Raw genomic sequence first — 18,441 nt, forward strand, 5'->3', positions numbered from 1 at the left:
CTGAACCTTTCGAAGCTCAAGGCTCCTCTCTCTTACAAGTTGGCAGGCCAGGGCCCCTCACAGGGGTGTCCCGAAATTAATGGAGATGCCACGCGGAGAACCGCCTAGGCCGGCCGGGGGCTGTGGACGCGGCCGCCGCCGCTCCCCGGCTTGCGCGGCTGTGGAGAGACGCGACCCCTCCAGCGCCCCGCTAATCCCGGAGACGGAGAGCTCGGCTCCTCCCTGGGGCGCCGCTGCAGGGCGCGCTCAAGATGTGAACACTCAAGGGGCGCGCAAGTACTTCCTGTAGGCATCACCATACTTAAGTATTTAGAAGGTGCAGAAGGACCTGAACTCGCCAATCCCAGTTCAGTTCAGTCGCTCAGTCGTGTTCGGTTTTTTGTGACCCAATGGACTGCAGCACGCCAGGCCCTGTCCTTCTCCATCTCCCAGAGCTTGCTCACGTCCATTGAGTCGGCGATGCCATCCCACCATCTCATCCTCTGTCGCGCCCTTCTCCTCCCGCCGTCAATCTCTCCCAGCATCACGGTCTTTGCCAACGAGCCACTACTAGGGTTAACGCCTTAAAGCAGGGGGCGCGCGCGGCACACTGTCCCTTTAAGGCGGTGAGCCAGGCCGAGGCGTTCTGTCCCTCGTCGCCTCCCGTAGCTCGCCTCCGAGAGGCCGGCTTTGTGCGTTTGCCCCGCCCCGTCCGCCTCCGCCCCCCGCGCACGCGCACGCGCACTGCCGCCCAGCCGCCTAGTCAAGCTCGGCCCGGCTCCCGCCCAGGCGGCGGCCGACGCGACGCCCGGAGCGCCCACCTCAGTCCCTTCACCGCCCCGGGCAGGTAAGCGGGGGCCGCCGAGCCGGCGGGCACGTCCCGGGGGGCGCGGGGCCGGCCGGACGCCGGCGGCCCCCGCGCCCCCGGCCGCCGCACGTGTTCCGGCGGCCCGGGCCCGGCCCGGGTCCAGCCCCGCCGGGCCTCGCAGCGCGGACGCCCCGCGCCGGCCGCCTCGCCTCTGGGCGCCCGCGCCGCGCGCCTCCTGCCTGCCGGACGCCGGGCCCCCGGCGGCCCTCTGCCCTGACGCGAGCCCGCCGCGAACGGGCCCGCCCGGGCCGCCGGACCCTGGGGGCCTCCCCGCCCTCGGCGGTCAGGTGACGAGCCCCCGGCCCCGGGACTACGGCCCCCAGCGCAGCCGAGCGCGGCGCCCCCTTTGCTTCCAGAGAGAGAGACCCCCGACCCACCGGGCCAGCCCGCGCCTGGGTGCCCTCAGCCGCACAGACGCCCCCACCTCAGCCTGCCGCCCTCCCGCCCCCCTGCCCAAGGCAGCCGGGCTCCCTGCTCCCCGGAGGGCCCGGGGCTCCGGGGATCGCGGGGCTGCCCGCGGCCACGGACAGCGCACCGCGCTCCCGCAGTGGAGCCTCAGACCCCTTGCAGCCTGGCCTGCGAGAGCCGTTCTGGGGGTGTGGAAGGTGCTCCCCGGAGCCCGCTCACCCCGTTTCTTCCCGCTCAGGTTCCCTGTCGACGCTGGCGGGTCCTGAGCGAGACAGTGCCTCCGCGCTTGGCGAGGCTGCATAGGAGGCAGAGAGGTAAGCTGGCGCGTCTGAGAACCCGGATGGAGTGCCGGGAGCGGGGGGTCCCAGACTCTCCGGCGGCTCGTGGCCCCTCTCTCTTCCCACGGGCGGGGGCCCAGTCTCTGGGGTGGAGCCCCGAGCGTTTTGCGTTTTACCGGTTGACCAAGAGCACTCCCCACCCCCCAAGTCGGTTGGCTCAGCCTTGGGTGGCCAGGCTCACCTGGGTGCCAAGAGGGGTCTGTTGTTAATTGCTCTGGAGGCTGGCTCCACACGTAAAGAGTCAAGCGATTGTATTTGCAAGAGCTGGGCTGGATTTCCGTGCGCTGATGTTTTGTGCAGTTAATGATTTGCTGGCGGAAGGGTAGGGCAAGGGTTGATCTGGGAGGAGTCGGGCACCTTCTCTGTGAGACCCCCTGTGTATCCCTGCTCCTCACCCGAGGGCAGCAGGTTTGCAGGAGTCGAGCCTCACCTCACCTGGTGGTCTTGGCTTTTATGCTAACAGGAGCTGCTCAGGCCTCAGAGCTGCCGTCCCATCCCGAACGGAGCCTCTTCTGTTCCCACTTGCGTTTGGCGTGGACACGCCTCGGGCTTCCCCTCTGTCAGCCCTAGCTGTGGTCTGGCTCCCTCAGGGGTCGGCTTCTGTGAAACAGACCCTCCAGCTCTGGGCCTTTGCTCCTCTGCCCACCCAGTGTGCCGCCCACCCAGGGGAAGGCAGCGCTTGGGTCCATTGGCGGGGCCTGGTCGCACTAAAGGTATTCACTGAGTAGCCAGCGCTTCCTGAGCCGCAGCTTTGTGCCCGCACCTTGCCCCCGGGCAGGTTTGCCAACCAGCCCCTGGCCTCCCCTGCCCCATTCTGGGTGCCCCACCTCTGTCCCTAGGCCGCGACCCTCACAGCAGGTGGCCGGCCGGGTGCTCTGCACTGCCATGTTGCGAGATGGGTCCTCTCCCCTCCTCCTGGAGGAGACCGGGGACGTGCTCTTGTGGATGGCTTCCGTCCACTCCGCCTCGGGGTGACTGCAGTTTTCAATGCCGAGCTACAACTTAGAGTGTGTAAACTCCTTGGCTCATGGTGGTGCCAGCTTCTGGACTTGGATGGCCCGCGATGCTTGTGGGATGTCTCGGTGGCTCTGCTCTGGAATAATGCCTTCCCTTGATTTCAGAGTCACCTGGCTTCTGGGCTATGTATCCCAGTAACGGCATGTCCTCCTGTGATAGGGGAAGCCAGGCTCTTGCCACACGGTGTTCCCCAGGTTCCCGTTTGCATGTTGCAGTCTCTCCATCCTCTGCAGCGAGCTGGCTTGCAAGGTGTCTGGGTGTGCTTCAGGCGAAGGCTTCTAGGAAGGCCGGGCGGTGGGGACTCCATGGCAGGGCCAGCTCCGGGCTGTGCTTTACGGCTGCCTGGTCACTGCCTCACCGGGGACAGAGAGTCTCTCGCTGTTAGCGTTCTTCAAGGGGCCATGTGTCTGCAGCCTGCACTCGGCAGCCCTGGAGCCGGGAGGAGGGCCGCGGGGGCTGCGCTCCTGCTGTGGGCCCTGTTGCGCCACTGGGGTGCTGTTGGGGGCTTGGATGTGTTCCTGCAGCTCAGCTCCTGTCACTTGGCATGTTTGTTCCCTGATCAAGAGATCCTTGGCTACTTTTATTATTACTAATACATTTGTTTATTTTTAGCACTGCTGAGTCTTGCTGCATGAGCTTTCTCTTGTAGCAGAGCGTGGCTCTAGGGTGCTTCAGTGGTTGGCTTCAGTCGCTGCCGCACGTGAACTCAGTCGTTGCGGTTCCCGGGCTCCAGAGCAGGCCCAGTAGTTGTGGTGCGCAGGCTTTGTTGTTCCGCAGCACGTGGGATCTTCCCGGACCAGGGATCGAACCTGTGACTCCTTATTGGCAGACGGATTCTTTACCACTGAGCTACCAGGGAAGCCCTGATTTGTTTTAAGTGTATCAGGGGATCTTTGAAGAGAATTGCCTTTTGTCTGCCTGGACTTTGCTGTGTTTCTGCAGATGTGTGGGTAACAAAGCAGGAAACGCCGCTGAAGGTGGGTCCTGGGCTCTGATCCACAGGTGGGGCGAGAGCAGCGGTGTCTGAAAAGGACTAGCGAGGAGGGGCGGAGCAGACCCCAGCCTGGACCAGCGCCCGCTGCAGGGCTCAGGAAGGCCAGCGCTGTTTGTTCTCTTTCCTGGACACTAACTGTCTAATATATTTTATTTGTAAGTTTATTTATTTTTGGCTGGACCATGCAGCATATGGGGTCTTTGTTCCCCGATCAGGGATTAAACCCGTGGCCCCAGGCGTGGAAAAGCAGACTCTTAACTCTGGCACCCCCGGCGGGTCCCTGGAGGGCACCCATCTTTGCAGCGTGGTTTGTGTGTTGGCCCGTCCCCCGCTGCAGGCTTGGACCAGCAGACGCCCTCCCACGGCACGTTCTCCACTTGGGGCTGTGACCTCTCTGCCCGGGGTGCTGCAGAGCCATGGCGACGGAGGAGAAGAAGCCGGAGACGGAGGCCGCCCGAGCACAGCCCACCCCGTCATCCTCGGCCACACAGAGCAAGGTGTGTCCCTGGGGGCCCCAGGGAACGGCCAGGGCATGGAGGATGCGAGATGCTCGGAAATGGTATTTCAAGTGCGTAAGCCTGTTCTTCCTCCCCACTGAAACAGTGCCGGCTTTTACTCCAGACCACATCCCCGGCCAGTGCTTTTATGGGCCATGTTGGGGATGCCCGCCCTGTCACCTGGTGAGGGGGCTTTGTCAGCCCTTGGTCTTGATCGTAAGAGTCTCTGTGGGACTCAGACAACGTCTCTTGTTAAGCTCCCCAACTCTGGTCCCACCCTTCCCTGTGGAGGTAGCCCGCAGGCAACAGGCAGGTCTGCCCAGGGGCGCAGGATTCAGGGGAGGTTGTGGGGGGCGGAGCTTGGCACGGGTGGGGGCTGCTGAAGCAGGGCTGGTGCTGCTGGGGCTCCCAGCTGCACGGTGCGGGGGCAGGTGCTTCCGGGAGGGATCCCCGTGTTTCTAGTCTGGATGGCAGAGCACGGGAGAAGCAGGGCTGGTGTGGGAAGTCCGGGCTCAGGGTTAGGCATGTGTGTTCAGCCGGATGAGGGCTCTCGGAGGCATTGTCCAGAGCTTGACCTTACACCTTGGGCATCACATCCAGACTGGCGATCAGTGGGCAGTGGGATAACTGTTGGCTGACCAGTACTCTCTCTTTAACAGCCCACACCGGTGAAACCAAACTATGCTCTTAAATTCACCCTGGCCGGCCACACGAAAGCTGTGTCCTCTGTGAAGTTCAGCCCCAACGGGGAGTGGCTGGCGAGTTCGTGTAGGTGCCCCCGCCCTGTGACTGCTGGTTGAGACTCTGCAGAGACGGGCCGGGGCGGGGGAGCCTGGTGACAGGTGCTGAGGACGCGGCTCCTCGGGTGCGGCTGTGGGCAGCCCAGGTGTTGACTGGAGACCTTGACTGCCTTTCATTCCTTTATTTCAGCTGCAGATAAACTCATTAAGATTTGGGGAGCATATGATGGGAAATTTGAGAAAACCATCTCTGGTCACAAGCTGGTAGGTCTCTGCCCCGCCCCGACTGAAGCTCTGCTGGGCGTGGGGGGCCCAACTCCCAGGCCTGTCAGGTTCGGGTCGGAGCCCCCCGCTCGGGCCTCCTCCCCAGTTTTTTAGGTGGGGATTTGCCTCCCAGCTTTGACCTCCTCAGGTGCGTTTGTGCCTGGCTGCAGGCCTGGCAGAGCCCCAGGGAACAGGCTTCTGGGCCTGGCCTGTGTGTCCATCTGTGCGGTCCTCCCGAGCTGAGGGCATGATGTCCGGTTATCTTCAGTTGGACGTTGGGGGTCTGACTTTGGCTGGCTGGTCCCGTTTTGTCAAAGCAATGACCGTGTGTCTCCTCCCGCAGGGCATATCCGACGTGGCCTGGTCGTCAGATTCTAACCTCCTTGTTTCCGCCTCAGATGACAAGACCCTGAAGATCTGGGACGTGAGCTCGGTAAGCTCCGGGCGTGGCTGCCGAGCGGCGGCGTGTCGCCAGGCGCTTGGCCACTGTCGTGAGTTGGGTGAGGCGGGGTCGCCCTGACACCGATATTTGGGGAAATAATCCCCAGGAACGATGTTATTTTAGGGAAAGTGTCTGAAAACCCTGAAGGGACACAGCAATTACGTCTTTTGCTGTAACTTCAACCCCCAGTCCAACCTCATTGTCTCGGGCTCCGTAAGTGTGCGGCTCCCCTGGGCGGGGGTGGGGGCCCCCAGGCTGCTCGCTGAGGGGCTCGGGGCTGGGGGGTTGCCCCCTGTTCCGCCCAGCAGAGCCGCCGTCACTTGCCCCTTTGCCTTCAGTTTGACGAGAGCGTGCGCATATGGGACGTGAAGACAGGGAAGTGCCTCAAGACCTTGCCGGCCCACTCAGATCCTGTCTCGGCCGTGAGTCCCGCCGCCGCCCTGGCGGCAGAGGCCATGCTCGGGGACCTGTGCCCGGGGGGTGGGGGGGGTCTCACAGGGCAGGCAGGGAGCGGGTCTGCAAGGGCTGAGCGGCGCAGGTGTGACCACTGGTGCGGGGAGTGTGGCACGGGGGTGACTGTAGTGGGTAGAGCATCCCGGGTCGTGGTGGCCAGTCGTGGGGAGACGGGGGGAAGGTATCCTCCCTGCGTGGTCCACAGTGACTGTTCTGGGCACCCCCGTGTGCGGGGTGAGTGTGCAAGTGTTAAACTACTCACGTGTCATAAACTGCCCAATGTACAAATGAGGCAAAGTGTCTCTTTGTCAACAAGGAGCCAGAAATGGTTTTTTAGCCAAGTTTACCTTTTGAAAAGTAGAAGGAGTCATGTATAAACAGGTTGTCTGTTGTTACCAAATGGTTGGTCCTTTTCAGGTTCTGAAGTCCTGTAGCTGAGCGATTTTAAGCGTTCTTAGCCATGTCCTGCTGATGCTGTGCTCAGGGCTTGACCTTTTGGGGACACATAATGAGCTAGTTATTGTCACTGTGCTTATTTAACTTAACATGCAGTGTGCATCACGAGAAACTCGGGGCTGGATGAAGCACAAGCTGGAATCAAAATTGCTGGGAGAAATATCAGTAACCTCAGATATGCAGATGACACCACCCTTATGGCAAAAAGTGAAGAAGAACTAAAGAGCCTCTTGATGAAAGTGAAAGAGGAGAGTGAAAAAGTTGGCTTAAAACTCAGCATTCAGAAAACTAAGATCATGGCATCCAGTCCCATCACTTCATGGCAAACAGATGGGGAAACAGTGGAAACAGTGACAGACTTTATTTTTTTGGGCTCCAGAATCACTGCAGATGGTGATTGCAGCCATGAAATTAAAAGACGCTTGGTCCTTGGAAGAAAAACTGTGACCAACTTAGATAGCATATTAAAGAGCAGAGACATGACTTTTCCAACAAAGGTCCGTCTAGTCAAGGTTATAGTTTTTCCAGTAGTCATGTATGGATGTGAGAGTTGGACTATAAAAGAAAGCTGAGCGCCAAAGAATTGATGCTTTTGAACTGTGGTGTTGGAGAAGACTCTTGAGAGTCCCTTGGACTGCAAGGAGATCCAACCAGTCCATCCTAAAGGAAATCAGTCCTGAATATTTATTGGAAGGACTGATGCTAAGGCTGAAACTCCAATACTTTGGCCACCTGATGCAAAGAGCTGACTCATTGGAAAAGACCCTGATGCTGGGAGAGATTGAAGGCAGGAGGAGAAGGGGATGACAGAGGATGAGATGGTTGGATGGCATCACCGACTCAATGGACATGAGTTCGAGCAAGCTCCAGGAGTTGGTGATGGATAGGGAGGCCTGGCATGCTGCGGTCCATGGGGTCGCAGAGTCGGACACGACTGAGCAACTGAATTGGATGAGCTGTTTGAAGCTCCTGGCATGGTGCTGGCCCTCGGGCATGGCCCTGCTGGCCCCATGTCGTGACCCGTGCCTGGGGCTGCAAGGAGGGTGCCCACTGCAGTTTTTAACTACATGTTCTCCAGTGCACCCCTGCTCTGCTCCAGCTCTGCCTGCTGGGGTGAGGGTCTGGGGCTCCTTCCAGCTCTGTGCCTGCCGGTGGCCGACACTTTGTGCTGGTCCCCCCGACGGGCACTGACTGGTGGCTCTCACTCCATGGAGAGGGGTGCAGCCCAGGTCGGCACGCTCGTGCCGCGGCGCCCCTGGGCAGGTGTTGGCAGAGCCCGGGCCTGCATGCCGCTTGGTGTGTGGCCCGCACTGTGGCTGTCGTGCCCTCACCCAGCGCTGGTGCAGAGGGACACCTCGCTGCGTTTGCTGGCTGTGCCCTCTGAACGTGGTCAGGAGCAGGGCGGAGCGCCGTGCGGGCTTTGGGCCCGCTCAGCATCACCTGCAAGGGGTTTCCATCAGATCACAGTTCACAGGTTCAAAGGGTTGAGTGTGATGAGCTCAGGTGCTGCGAGTTTGAGAGAAAGTCGGTTTGGGAGGCTGAGGAGATCGTGGTGGGAGCCGGGCGGGGCCAGCGACCAGGGCTCCTCAGGGGCCACGTCGTCCACACGGAGGCCCCCGGCCACCCGGGGCAGCGTCCCGACTGAGGTGTGAGGGAGTGTGAGAAAGCGAGCCTCTCAGGTTTCCAGGACTCCGTGCACCAAAGGGAGAGTCAGGTGCTGCTGGTGGTTTCTAACCCTGGTGTGTGCTGAAGTGTGTCAAATGCAGGCGTGTGTGTGCTCAGCCGCTTCAGTCATGTCTGACTCTGCACCCCCACGGACTGTAGCCCCCAGGCTCCTCTGTCCATGGGATTCTCCAGGCGAGAACGCTGGCATGGGCTGCCATGTCCTCCAGGGGACACTGGGTGAAATGAAATACCTGGGGCTCGTTTCACCTGTTACTGCCCTGCGCAGCGGCTGAGAGGTGGAAGGGGCGGAAGGGGCGCACGCGGCCCCGTCACGGGCCCTGGGCCGTGTGGACGGCAGTTCTCCCAGCTGTGGGCCCGGACCGGCCTCTGCTGGCAGCGTGGGAGAGACGCAGGCTCTCGGGACCCTCGCGCAGGGCAGGCACAGCGTGCGGCAGCAAGCATGGTGTTTCCCCCGGGGTCACTTGTTGTGAAACGGCTTGTCCTGCCCAGGACTTGAACTTCTGACATGGATTGCTCTTGCCGCTCAAGCAGAGAGTCAGTCAGAAAAAAGAAAGAGGATGAACCAAAGACCCACCAGTTGGGAGTCGGGGCTGGTCCGGTGGCCCTTGCTTATCAGATGTGTCTCGCCTGTCCCCATCGTGGGCAGGGTCAGGCATTCAGGCAGAGTCTCTGGTGTGGAGATGGCACCGGCCGCCTCCCACCTGGGGGCTCTGCCTCTCCCCAGCCACGTGGTTTGGAGTAGCCTGGGTCGTGTTCCCGCCTTGTCTGGAAAGCTCATGCTGGCTCGGGCATCCCGGGGTTCGGTGTCTGGGCACTCGGAGCAGCCGATCTGGGTGTCTTGTGGTTCTGGGGGGTGCTCGGCGGGCAGGGGTACGCCCATGAGTGACACTCGCGAGTGTCTGAATAGGTGGGCCTCTCTCCTGACTTTTCCCTCTGGATGGAGGCCGTGGTCAGACCACCGTCACGTCTACATCCACAGACAGGCTCCGGCCAGCTGGGCCTCTCCCTGCGGAGCAGGGCATCTGGGTTGGACGTTTGTAGTTTTCCCCGGGCGTTTTGTAGTCCACGATTGAAAGACCCCAGACGTTTCAGGGTTGGTTTTGTGTGGTTCAGTCTTCCGTCATGAAACAGGCTTGCTTGAGACGCCAGGTGAGAACGATCACTTCATCCCTGTTGCTTGTGCGTCTCTTAGAGGCTCAGGAAGTCGGGGGAGTTAAGAGCTGCTCCGTGTGTGTGTCTGTTGTGGGGTTGGAGTGCGGGAGTCGGCGTTGATGATCGCGTCTGTGTTGACCTCAGAGTGCGTCTCCCCCTCCCTCTCCTTCGTCCTCAGGTTCACTTTAACCGAGACGGATCCCTGATAGTTTCCAGTAGCTACGATGGTCTCTGGTAAGTAACAGTCTTACTTGACTGAGCCAGTGAGCATTTAAAGGCCTTTCCTTGCACCGTTTGTGCCTCTCGGCGTCCAGCGGGGGCTGTGGGGCAGGTGGGGTCGGGGAGGCGCAGCTGTCCCAGACGTGGCTCCTTGTGGGCCCTGGAGGGTGGGCGTCCTAAGCTTGTGGCCCCGGTAAGGGGCGTGGTGGAGGAAAGGTGTGCCAACGTGCGCATCCTCGAGTGCCCTGTTGGTCCTGAGCAGGTGCTGAGAGCCCAGGTCCGTCCCAGGGGGCGGGTGGGGGAGGGGAGGTGGGGCACTGTCTCGAGAGCATGCTGTCTGAGGTCAGGCCCGTGGCCTTGACGCTTGGAGTGGAAGTGCTGTGTGGACGCTGTGAGACGTGCGGGGAGCTGTAGGGAGAGTGTTTTGAGCTGAGCTCAGCGCGTGAGTGCGGAGGGTCGGGACGTGTCTGAGCTCAGCGCGTGAGTGCGGAGCGTCGGGACGTGCTGGGCGCAGCGCGTGAGTGCGGAGCGCCGGGGCGTGCGGGGCGCAGCGCGTGAGTGCGGAGCGCCGGGGCGTGCTGGGCGCAGCGCGTGAGTGCGGAGCGCCGGGGCGGGCTGGGCGCAGCGCGTGCGTGCGGAGCGTCGGGGCGTGCTGGGCGCAGCGCGTGAGTGCGGAGCGTCGGGACGTGCTGGGCGCAGCGCCTGAGTGCGGAGCGCCGGGCGGGCTGGGCGCAGCGCGTGCGTGCGGAGCGCCGGGGCGGGCTGGGCGCAGCGCGTGCGTGCGGAGCGCCGGGGCGGGCTGGGCGCAGCGCGTGCGTGCGGAGCGCCGGGGCGGGCTGGGCGCAGCGCGTGCGTGCGGAGCGTCGGGACGTGCGGGGCGCAGCGCGTGCGTGCGGAGCGCCGGGGCGGGCTGGGCGCAGCGCGTGCGTGCGGAGCGTCGGGACGTGCGGGGCGCAGCGCGTGCGTGCGGAGCGCCGGGGCGGGCTGGGCGCAGCGCGTGCGTGCGGAGCGTCGGGACGTGCGGGGCGCAGCGCCTGAGTGCGGAGCGCCGGGCGGGCTGGGCGCAGCGCGTGCGTGCGGAGCGTCGGGGCGGGCTGGGCGCAGCGCGTGCGTGCGGAGCGTCGGGACGTGCGGGGCGCAGCGCGTGCGTGCGGAGCGCCGGGGCGGGCTGGGCGCAGCGCGTGCGTGCGGAGCGTCGGGACGTGCGGGGCGCAGCGCGTGCGTGCGGAGCGCCGGGGCGGGCTGGGCGCAGCGCGTGCGTGCGGAGCGTCGGGACGTGCGGGGCGCAGCGCGTGCGTGCGGAGCGCCGGGGCGGGCTGGGCGCAGCGCGTGCGTGCGGAGCGTCGGGACGTGCGGGGCGCAGCGCCTGAGTGCGGAGCGCCGGGCGGGCTGGGCGCAGCGCGTGCGTGCGGAGCGTCGGGGCGGGCTGGGCGCAGCGCGTGCGTGCGGAGCGTCGGGGCGGGCTGGGCGCAGCGCCTGAGTGCGGAGCGCCGGGCGGGCTGGGCGCAGCGCCTGAGTGCGGAGCGCCGGGCGGGCTGGGCGCAGCGCGTGCGTGCGGAGCGCCGGGGCGGGCTGGGCGCAGCGCGTGCGTGCGGAGCGTCGGGACGTGCGGGGCGCAGCGCGTGCGTGCGGAGCGCCGGGGCGGGCTGGGCGCAGCGCGTGCGTGCGGAGCGTCGGGACGTGCGGGGCGCAGCGCGTGAGTGCGGAGCGCCGGGCGGGCTGGGCGCAGCGCGTGCGTGCGGAGCGTCGGGGCGGGCTGGGCGCAGGCTGCTGTCACAGCAGCCACTGGCCAGACCCGGGCCCGCAGGGGACCTCCAGCCACGAGGGAGAGAGCGGCCTGAGAAATCTGTCCACGCTTAGTGCCAATAACAGAGAAGCTAGAGTAACAAAGTGATGTGCGTAAGAAACCGTGGCAGCACCGGAGCGCGCCGCGTGCGCTGCGTGCCATTGGGCCTGGCTGCGCCCCGCAGGAGAAGCTGTCAAGTGTGGGTCAAAGCCCTCTGACCGCTTGTTTTCAAGAAACACACCTGAAACAGGGCGCGTCGGTCCAGGCTTGGGAGAGAAGGGTGGGTGGGCCGGGCAGAGACGGGGGCTGAGCCGGGGTGAGCAGGTGGAGCTGCAGGAGGCCAAGGGGGTCAGGACCGGCCGGGGCTGCGCCAGGGCCTGGCCACGCGGGACCCGGTGTGTGTGAGCACGCTCAGCCGGCGGCGGCTCTGCAGTAGGGCTCCCGGGGCGCGGCAGGGCTGACCGTGCCGCAGGCTGTGTGTGTGCTGCGTGTGAGGAGTCGCGTGTGGCCTGTGGACAGTCCGCATGTCCCCGTTTCCTTCATCACTCAGTGCAACTTGGGATTTCCAGCTAACGTGATGAGAAGGTCATCGCGTGAGAAGTGGATCGAGGCTGATCTCTAGGTCATGGGGTGTCGTGCTGGCAGAAACCGCACACGCACCGAGGCTGGATTGGCGTGACGCCTGCATGTCCAGCCGGGGAGTATCGGCTCTTAGAACAGGCTCTCTTGTCCCTGAACCAGAGGCCATCCAGACGAGTGCCATGATAACGCTGTTTGTGTGAGAAGCGCTGCCCCCGGGGCTGCGTGCTTGGCGTGCCGGTGCCTGGAGAGCCTGTGGTGGGGCAGGTCGGGCCGGTGGCCATGGGTGCGGAGCGGGCCGGCCATGCCGTCCTCCACTGTCTCCCCGTGGCGCTGAGAGAGACTGAGCGAGTGAGCGAGGCGTCAGGACGGGAAGCGGGCCCGGGCCCCCTGGTCACCGCTCTGCCTGTTGCTTTGCAGTCGGATCTGGGACACCGCCTCGGGCCAGTGCCTGAAGACGCTCATCGGTGAGTGGGGGCGGCCTGTGGCCGCGTCCTGCACAGACACCCTTTCTCCCGCAGGGGCTCCTTCTCTGCTGCCGTCCCTCCTCTCCCGCTCCTTCCTGCTCAGCTCTGTCGTCCAGCCTGGCTGGGGCCCTCAGTGAGCCCTGTCTGCTAGGGCTGGGGACTCCAGGGTCTCCGCAGACGGTGTGGGGCTGTGCCGGGGGTGGTGGCACCGTGGGAAGGCAGCGTGCTGTGTGTGGCCAGAGGCGCCGCCGGGCAGGGTGTGTGTGTGGCCAGAGGGTGGCTGAGGGGCCCCCAGGGCCTCAGGCCTGGGAGGCTGACAGGGGTGGGGAGGGTTTACTGTCAGGGAGGCCAATCTCTGAGTCCTGATGGAAGGCCTCTGCTGTGTCGGGTGAGTTGGCGGGCTCCATGGGCCAGGCTTGCCTCCTGCCCTGGGCTGTCATGGGAGCAGGCGTGGCTCTGAGGGTCTGCTCTGGCCACCATCACAGGAGTCTGCAGGCCAGGTGGGTGGCTTCAACAGCAGAAACCTGTGCCCACGTCTGGAGGCTGGAGTCCATGGTCAGGGCATGGGCAGGGCTGGCTCCGCCTGGGCCCTCTCTGTGGCCTTCCCCGCGAGCCCTCTGTGGGCGTCCTCACCTCCTCCTGCAGGTCACAGGACGCTGGTCAGATCGGCTTGGCCCCCGCAGCCCGCCCAGCTGCCTCATCTGACGTAACCTGCCTCTGAGGCGCGGTCTGCGCGGCCAGGCTTAGGCCAGGAGGGCGGGGTGGGCCCCCGGTGGCCTTGGAGGTTTTCTCGCTCTGCGCGCTCTGACTGAGACGTTGCCCTGTGTGTCCTGTGGCACCGTCCCCTGGGTCTGGGCGCCCCCACCGGTGCTGTGTCCTCGTGCCCGTGGCTGAATGAGGGCTCCTAGCTGAGCTCGTGGCCGCCCCGCGGCTGGGCGGGAGCCGAGGCCCAAGATTACAGGCAGCTGCAGCTGCATCCCGCCCCGTCTGACCTCAACTCTGGGGCGTCAGGCCCTTAGGCCGTCCTCGGACGAGCCTGTCCCAGCTGCGGGGCGGCCCTCATGCGCCCCCCCATGTGCCTTTCCAGCGTCCGCCCAGCAGAGGGAGCAGCGGCCCCCCGCGTGCGGGGCGCAGGCCTGGGCCCCCCGAGGTGGTAATGGGTGGGCCACCCCGGTGCTCGGGACCCAGGGCCACGTGGCCCCTCACCAGGGTGCACTCGGGCTCCTCCCCAGGCGGGGGCGGCGCGGTCACCGGGCCACATGCCTCCCAGGCCGGCCCTGCCCAGCCAGCAGCTCCGCCCCGCCTCCCCAGGGCCCCCGGGCGCGTTGCACCCCGAGTGTCAGGAGCGGGGGTGTGGGCATGGCATCACTAGGTGGTTTCCAGGGAGAACCTGCGCTGACCCAGCGAAACCTTCAGGAGAATGGCCGCCACGATTCAGCGGGCCGGCCGTGTCCTCAGGGCAGCTGGGTTGGGCAAGCCCCGTGCGAGACGGCCACCCCGAGGCCTTCTCTGTGCCCTGAGTGGAAGCAGCCCGGGGGCGGCTGAAGGCCCGGCCTCCTGAGGCCGAGTGGCCACAGGACCTTTGTTCCTGAAGCTCTCCTGCCCGGGGGTCACGGGGCGGAGCGGCTCTCACGCTGCATGAGTGGTGGGTGGTGGCAGCGTGGGCACGCGTGGCGGTGGCCTCACTGGGCGGTGGTGGGGGAGCCCCCCCGGCAGTCAGGGCCCCCCGGCAGCCACGTCTGTGCTCCATGCAGATGACGACAACCCCCCCGTGTCCTTCGTGAAGTTCTCTCCGAACGGCAAGTACATCCTGGCCGCCACCTTGGACAAGTAAGCGCTGCCGTGCCCGCCCGGGGTGGGTGTGTGGCCAGGCCCCAGCCCGAGACCGTCCCTCCCTGCCGGGGCCACGCCGGAGGCCCATCTGTGCAGCCGGGGCTCAGATCCTCGGCTCCATGGTTACCGGGGACCCTCCTGTCCGAGGGGTGGTGGGCACTGCTCCTACTCCCACTGGGCGCTCTAAGAGAGGGGTGGTGGGCACTGCTCCCGCTTCCCCTGGGCACTGCTCCCACTTCCACTGGGCACTGCTTCTGCTTCTCCCTGACAAGATGGGGGCAGGTGTCACCGCCCGTCAGCTGCCCTCCTGGGGGTTGTTGGGGCTTGGCCTCCTGTGCACAGAGGGCTGCCCGCAGGTGGGCTCTCAGGGTCCGCCCCGGGAGGAAGAAGGACCGTAGCTGACACCTGTGCTGGACGGGCTTCCCCTGCCCTTCTCAGGGGCCCTGAGGACCCCTTACTGGCGTGCCTGGGGCTCCCACGGTCCGCTCGGGTGTCCTCACCCCCGGCCGCTTCGCGGGGCCCCTGCCCACCATGTGCTGACCCGGCCCCTCTGCCTTGCAGCACGCTGAAGCTCTGGGACTACAGCAAAGGCAAGGTGGGTGACCAGAGCAAGGGTCCCTGGGCTCCTGAGGGTCCTGGGCTGTGGCCGCAGGGCACAGAGTGTGACTTTGTGGAGTTGGTTTGGCGCAAATGTCCCCACGATGTGGGTTAAACTGGGCCTGGGTGGGCTGTGGGTGGGGCTCACGGTGCTCACAGAGCTGTCCGTCGTGGCTGGGGGGTCACCAGCGGCGAGGGCGGCCCTGAGTGAGTGGCGGCCATGGCTGTTTCAGTGCTTGAAGACGTACACGGGCCACAAGAATGAGAAGTACTGTATATTCGCCAACTTCTCTGTCACCGGTGGGAAGGTGAGTCATCTGCCCCCCGTGGCTCCCCGGCCCCTCCTGCAGGTGGCCCGGTCCTGAGCCACAGAACAGGCGGGAGCTTTCTGGATGTTACTGGTGTGAAGGCCCCCTCTGCAGACTGCTGGTTTGGGAACGTCCTGCTCCCTCTGCCTGGGCCCCACTGGCACTCTCCCGACCCTCAGGCTCAGGCAGGAGCCTTGTGATGAGCAGCTGGGCCGTGACTGACGGCCAGCGTCCCAGAAGCCGCCCCGAGGCGAGCGGCAGGCGGTGGGACGGCGTCTGGATGGGGGTAGTTTGGGGGCTGCATGCCCTGCCGGGGCCGTGGGCGCAGACCATGGTCCGGCCGCACGGGTGCCTGACCTGGCTCTGTCCCCGCGCCCCTGCCCCATGCTGTACCCAGTGGATCGTGTCGGGCTCGGAGGATAACTTGGTCTACATCTGGAACCTGCAGACCAAGGAGATCGTGCAGAAGCTTCAGGGCCACACAGGTGAGCGGGGCGTCTGCTGCTGCCGTCACTTCTCAGCTGCTCTGGGAGCCCCTCCTCGTCTGCAGGTGCCAGGGCAGTGCCTCCGGATTCAGGGCTGTCGGGGGATGGTGTGACGCCTCCCCTTGCAGGGCTGTGGGGGGACGGTCTGGCCTCAGCTTTAACCGCTCATTCCCGGCAGCTGGCTGCCCAGCTCTAAAGTCCCTGTGGCCCGTGGCCTCCCGGGAGTGGCCGGGGCCCATGTGGAGGTGGTTCCGTTGACCTGGGCTCCTCCCGGGCCCCCGCACCATGCTCCTCTCCCCAGCGCTCAGGGGCCAGCAGTGTAGAGCCCTTAGCTGCCTGGGGCGACACCCTCTCCCTAAGAACGCAAGTCCCCTGGGAGCAGGGCCTGCCCCTGCCCCCCACCTTTGGCCTCCACTGTCAGCTTGTGGCTTCTGCTGCGTGGCCGGGACACTCAGAGGCTCACTTGAAGCCGCCCCAGCCAGAGGGGAAATGCTGGGGCTCCGTTTCCTGAAAAGCTATAAACGCACTGACTTGCCTGATGCTGGGGCCAGCTCAAAACGGGATCTGCTGTGCCCGCCCTGGGTGGACTTGCAGAGCGGGCCCCACAGGGCATCAGGGCCCATGCCAGGGTGGGGGGCAGTGCAGCTCTGGTCCAGGTGGGGGGTGCGACCTCCGCACTGCAAGCTTGACGGCAGCCCCGGCACGCCCCTGGCCTGTGGGGCACCCCTTGCCTCGCCAGGGTCTGGGTGGGGCCCCCTGCTGTCCTCCCGCCCTGAACCCCGGCTCTGTGTGCTGAGCGCGGGGTGGGCAGCCCCGTGCAGAGGGCCGGGCCCAAGGGGGGAACGGACGTCGACCATCTGTTTGCAGACGTCGTCATCTCAACGGCGTGTCACCCCACGGAGAACATCATTGCCTCGGCTGCCCTGGAGAACGACAAGACCATCAAGCTCTGGAAGAGCGACTGCTAGGCCCAAGGTGCCGGGCGCTGCCGGAAAGTCCACCCGGACTCATGGGAGCGCGGCTCTTGGAGGGGCTCCCGGTCCAAGCCCGGGGACCTGTGGGGCTTGGCCCTGAGCTGCCTCTGAAGAAACTTGGCTGGGGCGTGTCTCCCACTTGAGGGTCTGGAGGTTGCTGGTGACGTTTCTGCCAATCCCTTTCTCACCGTCTGGGGAAGAGTTCCTAGTCTGTATTGTGTTCAGAGTCCACAGAAATATTGTGTTCAGAGTCCACAGAGATTTTTAATTTTTTATTACAAAAAGGTGAAGTTCAATTTATCATGAGTTGTGTTTTTTCTGGTAACTATTCTGCACCGTTTTTGCGATTTTATCGCCAGCGCTGTGCCGTCGCCACCACGGGTCCTGGCTGCCAGCCTCGGAGGCCGCCCCTTGCGTGTGTTCAGTGATGCTCTGGCGACAGCGTCCTGCCTGTGACCACGTGTCCTGAGTCTGTCTGGGGAGCACAGAGCACTCACTGTGTGATGGCCATGGAAAAGCCTGTGCTTTGGGGTCGTTGCCCCCGTGATGCTGGCGTGGGGACCACCCTCAGTGCTTCCTTTGGTCCCACGGCTGGTCACACGACAAGCAGCACCCTGAGCCGTGCTGAAGGCAGCCAAGCACGTGTGTGAACGCGTGGCAGCCGAGTTCTCACCTGGCGCTCTTCTCTGTGTGGCTCTTTTACAAGAAGTCTCACAGTCGGCAGGAGGTTGAAAGGATTCTTGACAGATCTCCCAAATGACGTGTCCACTCCATCCCGCGGAGCCCAGGACCACAGAGGACTAGCCAGTGCCCTGCCGGCTCGCGGCGCGCAGGTGTGGGGCTGCAGGCAGGCAGTAGGGTTCCTTGTTGCAGAGACGCCCAGGTCCCTGCGGTGTCTCGTGGTCTATGGCAGACGCTGGCGAGGGCAGGGGCGGAGAGCCCTGGTCTGGTCCACCCGCCACCAGCCTCAGGACGGGTGGGCTCAGGAGCCGGCTCCTCACAGGGAGATGGTGTCATCCACCCGCCTTGCCCACCTAGGCTCTGATCGGGGGCCTCTTCCTGCCAGTGGAACCGTGGGAGTTGGGGGCGCAGACTGCAGGGCAGCGCGGTCAGGCAGCTGCTGCCGTCCACGGGGGCCCCTCTCTGCAGCGGGTTCACCTGGCGTCCCGAGGCCTCTGCGGTGGAGGCGTGTCCCCTGCCTGGGCCCAGGTGGCGAGGCCAGTGCTTGGCCTCCAGGGAGCCCTGCAGGTGGGGAAGCGGGAGGCGCCGCCCGGCGGCTGCTGAGGCAGCACGTACAGCCACAGGTGTCGGGACAGCCCGGCGCTGCTCCCCCAGCCTCCCCTTCCGAAGCAGAGATGCCGATGGCTTGGCTGTCATAGGAGTGAACCGCTCCAGCGCAGGGACCCCCGAGCCTGCAGCGCCTGAGCGTCTGGGCGGGAGATGCTGAGGCCCCATGGCAGTGGCGGCCTTGGTTTTCCCTGGACCAAGGTTGAGGTTCTTTGGGTTTTGTTGGTTCTGGTGTCAGACTTGCCCCAGGGCAGGGGCATGTGTGCAGAGTGCTGTGTCCTTGAATATAGTTTATTTTTTCTACATTTGAATTCTCTGTTGTAGAATTATGTAAAAATGCATTCTCTTTTTGAAAATAAAGAATTTCCTGTCTTGTAATTTTGTTCCCAAAGAAGCACTTACCCTTCTTAACATGTAGCTGTTACCGGGGTGTGAGGGGGCAGGGGTGGCACAAAGGCAAACGACCACTCAACCAGCGCACCCTCGGCGGGGGCTTTACTCAAGTCAGGGAGGAAACTGAACGAGGCAACGACGGGTTCAGAGGATATTTCTACACAGGCAACAGGACGTGGATTTGCAGAGGGATTCAAAACTGGTAACAATCCATAGGAC

The 18,441-nt window shown here is 64.5% G+C and overlaps 1 protein-coding gene across 6 annotated transcripts; it reads left to right on the forward strand.

Annotated features, from left to right (window-relative positions):
- The first annotated feature begins 677 nt into the window (after positions 1-677).
- WDR5 (WD repeat domain 5) lies at positions 678-16,843 on the forward strand. 6 transcript variants are annotated; one of them, XM_055541599.1, is made up of 17 exons: positions 678-826; positions 1,494-1,569; positions 3,613-3,759; positions 3,942-4,101; positions 4,761-4,869; positions 5,032-5,105; positions 5,449-5,538; positions 5,671-5,760; positions 5,886-5,969; positions 9,473-9,528; positions 12,299-12,345; positions 13,433-13,498; positions 14,100-14,175; positions 14,740-14,773; positions 15,009-15,083; positions 15,481-15,568; positions 16,436-16,843. In XM_055541599.1, exons 4-17 carry the CDS (start codon positions 4,021-4,023, stop codon positions 16,534-16,536), a joined length of 1,071 nt encoding a protein of 356 aa, XP_055397574.1. In that variant the 5' UTR covers positions 678-826; positions 1,494-1,569; positions 3,613-3,759; positions 3,942-4,020; the 3' UTR covers positions 16,537-16,843. The 6 variants fall into 6 exon arrangements, with proteins under 6 accessions (XP_055397574.1, XP_055397575.1, XP_055397577.1 ...); XM_055541600.1 differs by lacking the exon at positions 3,613-3,759; XM_055541602.1 differs by lacking the exon at positions 13,433-13,498 and having other exon boundaries at positions 680-826.
- The last annotated feature ends 1,598 nt before the right edge of the window (positions 16,844-18,441 follow it).

The sequence above is a fragment of the Bubalus kerabau genome, chromosome 11 (genome assembly GCF_029407905.1).
Source record: "Bubalus kerabau isolate K-KA32 ecotype Philippines breed swamp buffalo chromosome 11, PCC_UOA_SB_1v2, whole genome shotgun sequence".
In the NCBI taxonomy this organism is placed as follows: Eukaryota; Metazoa; Chordata; class Mammalia; order Artiodactyla; family Bovidae; genus Bubalus; species Bubalus kerabau.

Bases quoted from the DNA above. Each gene is read 5' to 3' on its own strand.
- WDR5 (XM_055541599.1), top strand. From the start codon at position 4,021: ATGGCGACGGAGGAGAAGAAGCCGGAGACGGAGGCCGCCCGAGCACAG. The intron at 4,102-4,760 runs GTGTGTCCCTGG...TCTCTTTAACAG, and splicing joins CCTCGGCCACACAGAGCAAG to CCCACACCGGTGAAACCAAA. The intron at 5,539-5,670 runs GTAAGCTCCGGG...ATGTTATTTTAG, and splicing joins AGATCTGGGACGTGAGCTCG to GGAAAGTGTCTGAAAACCCT.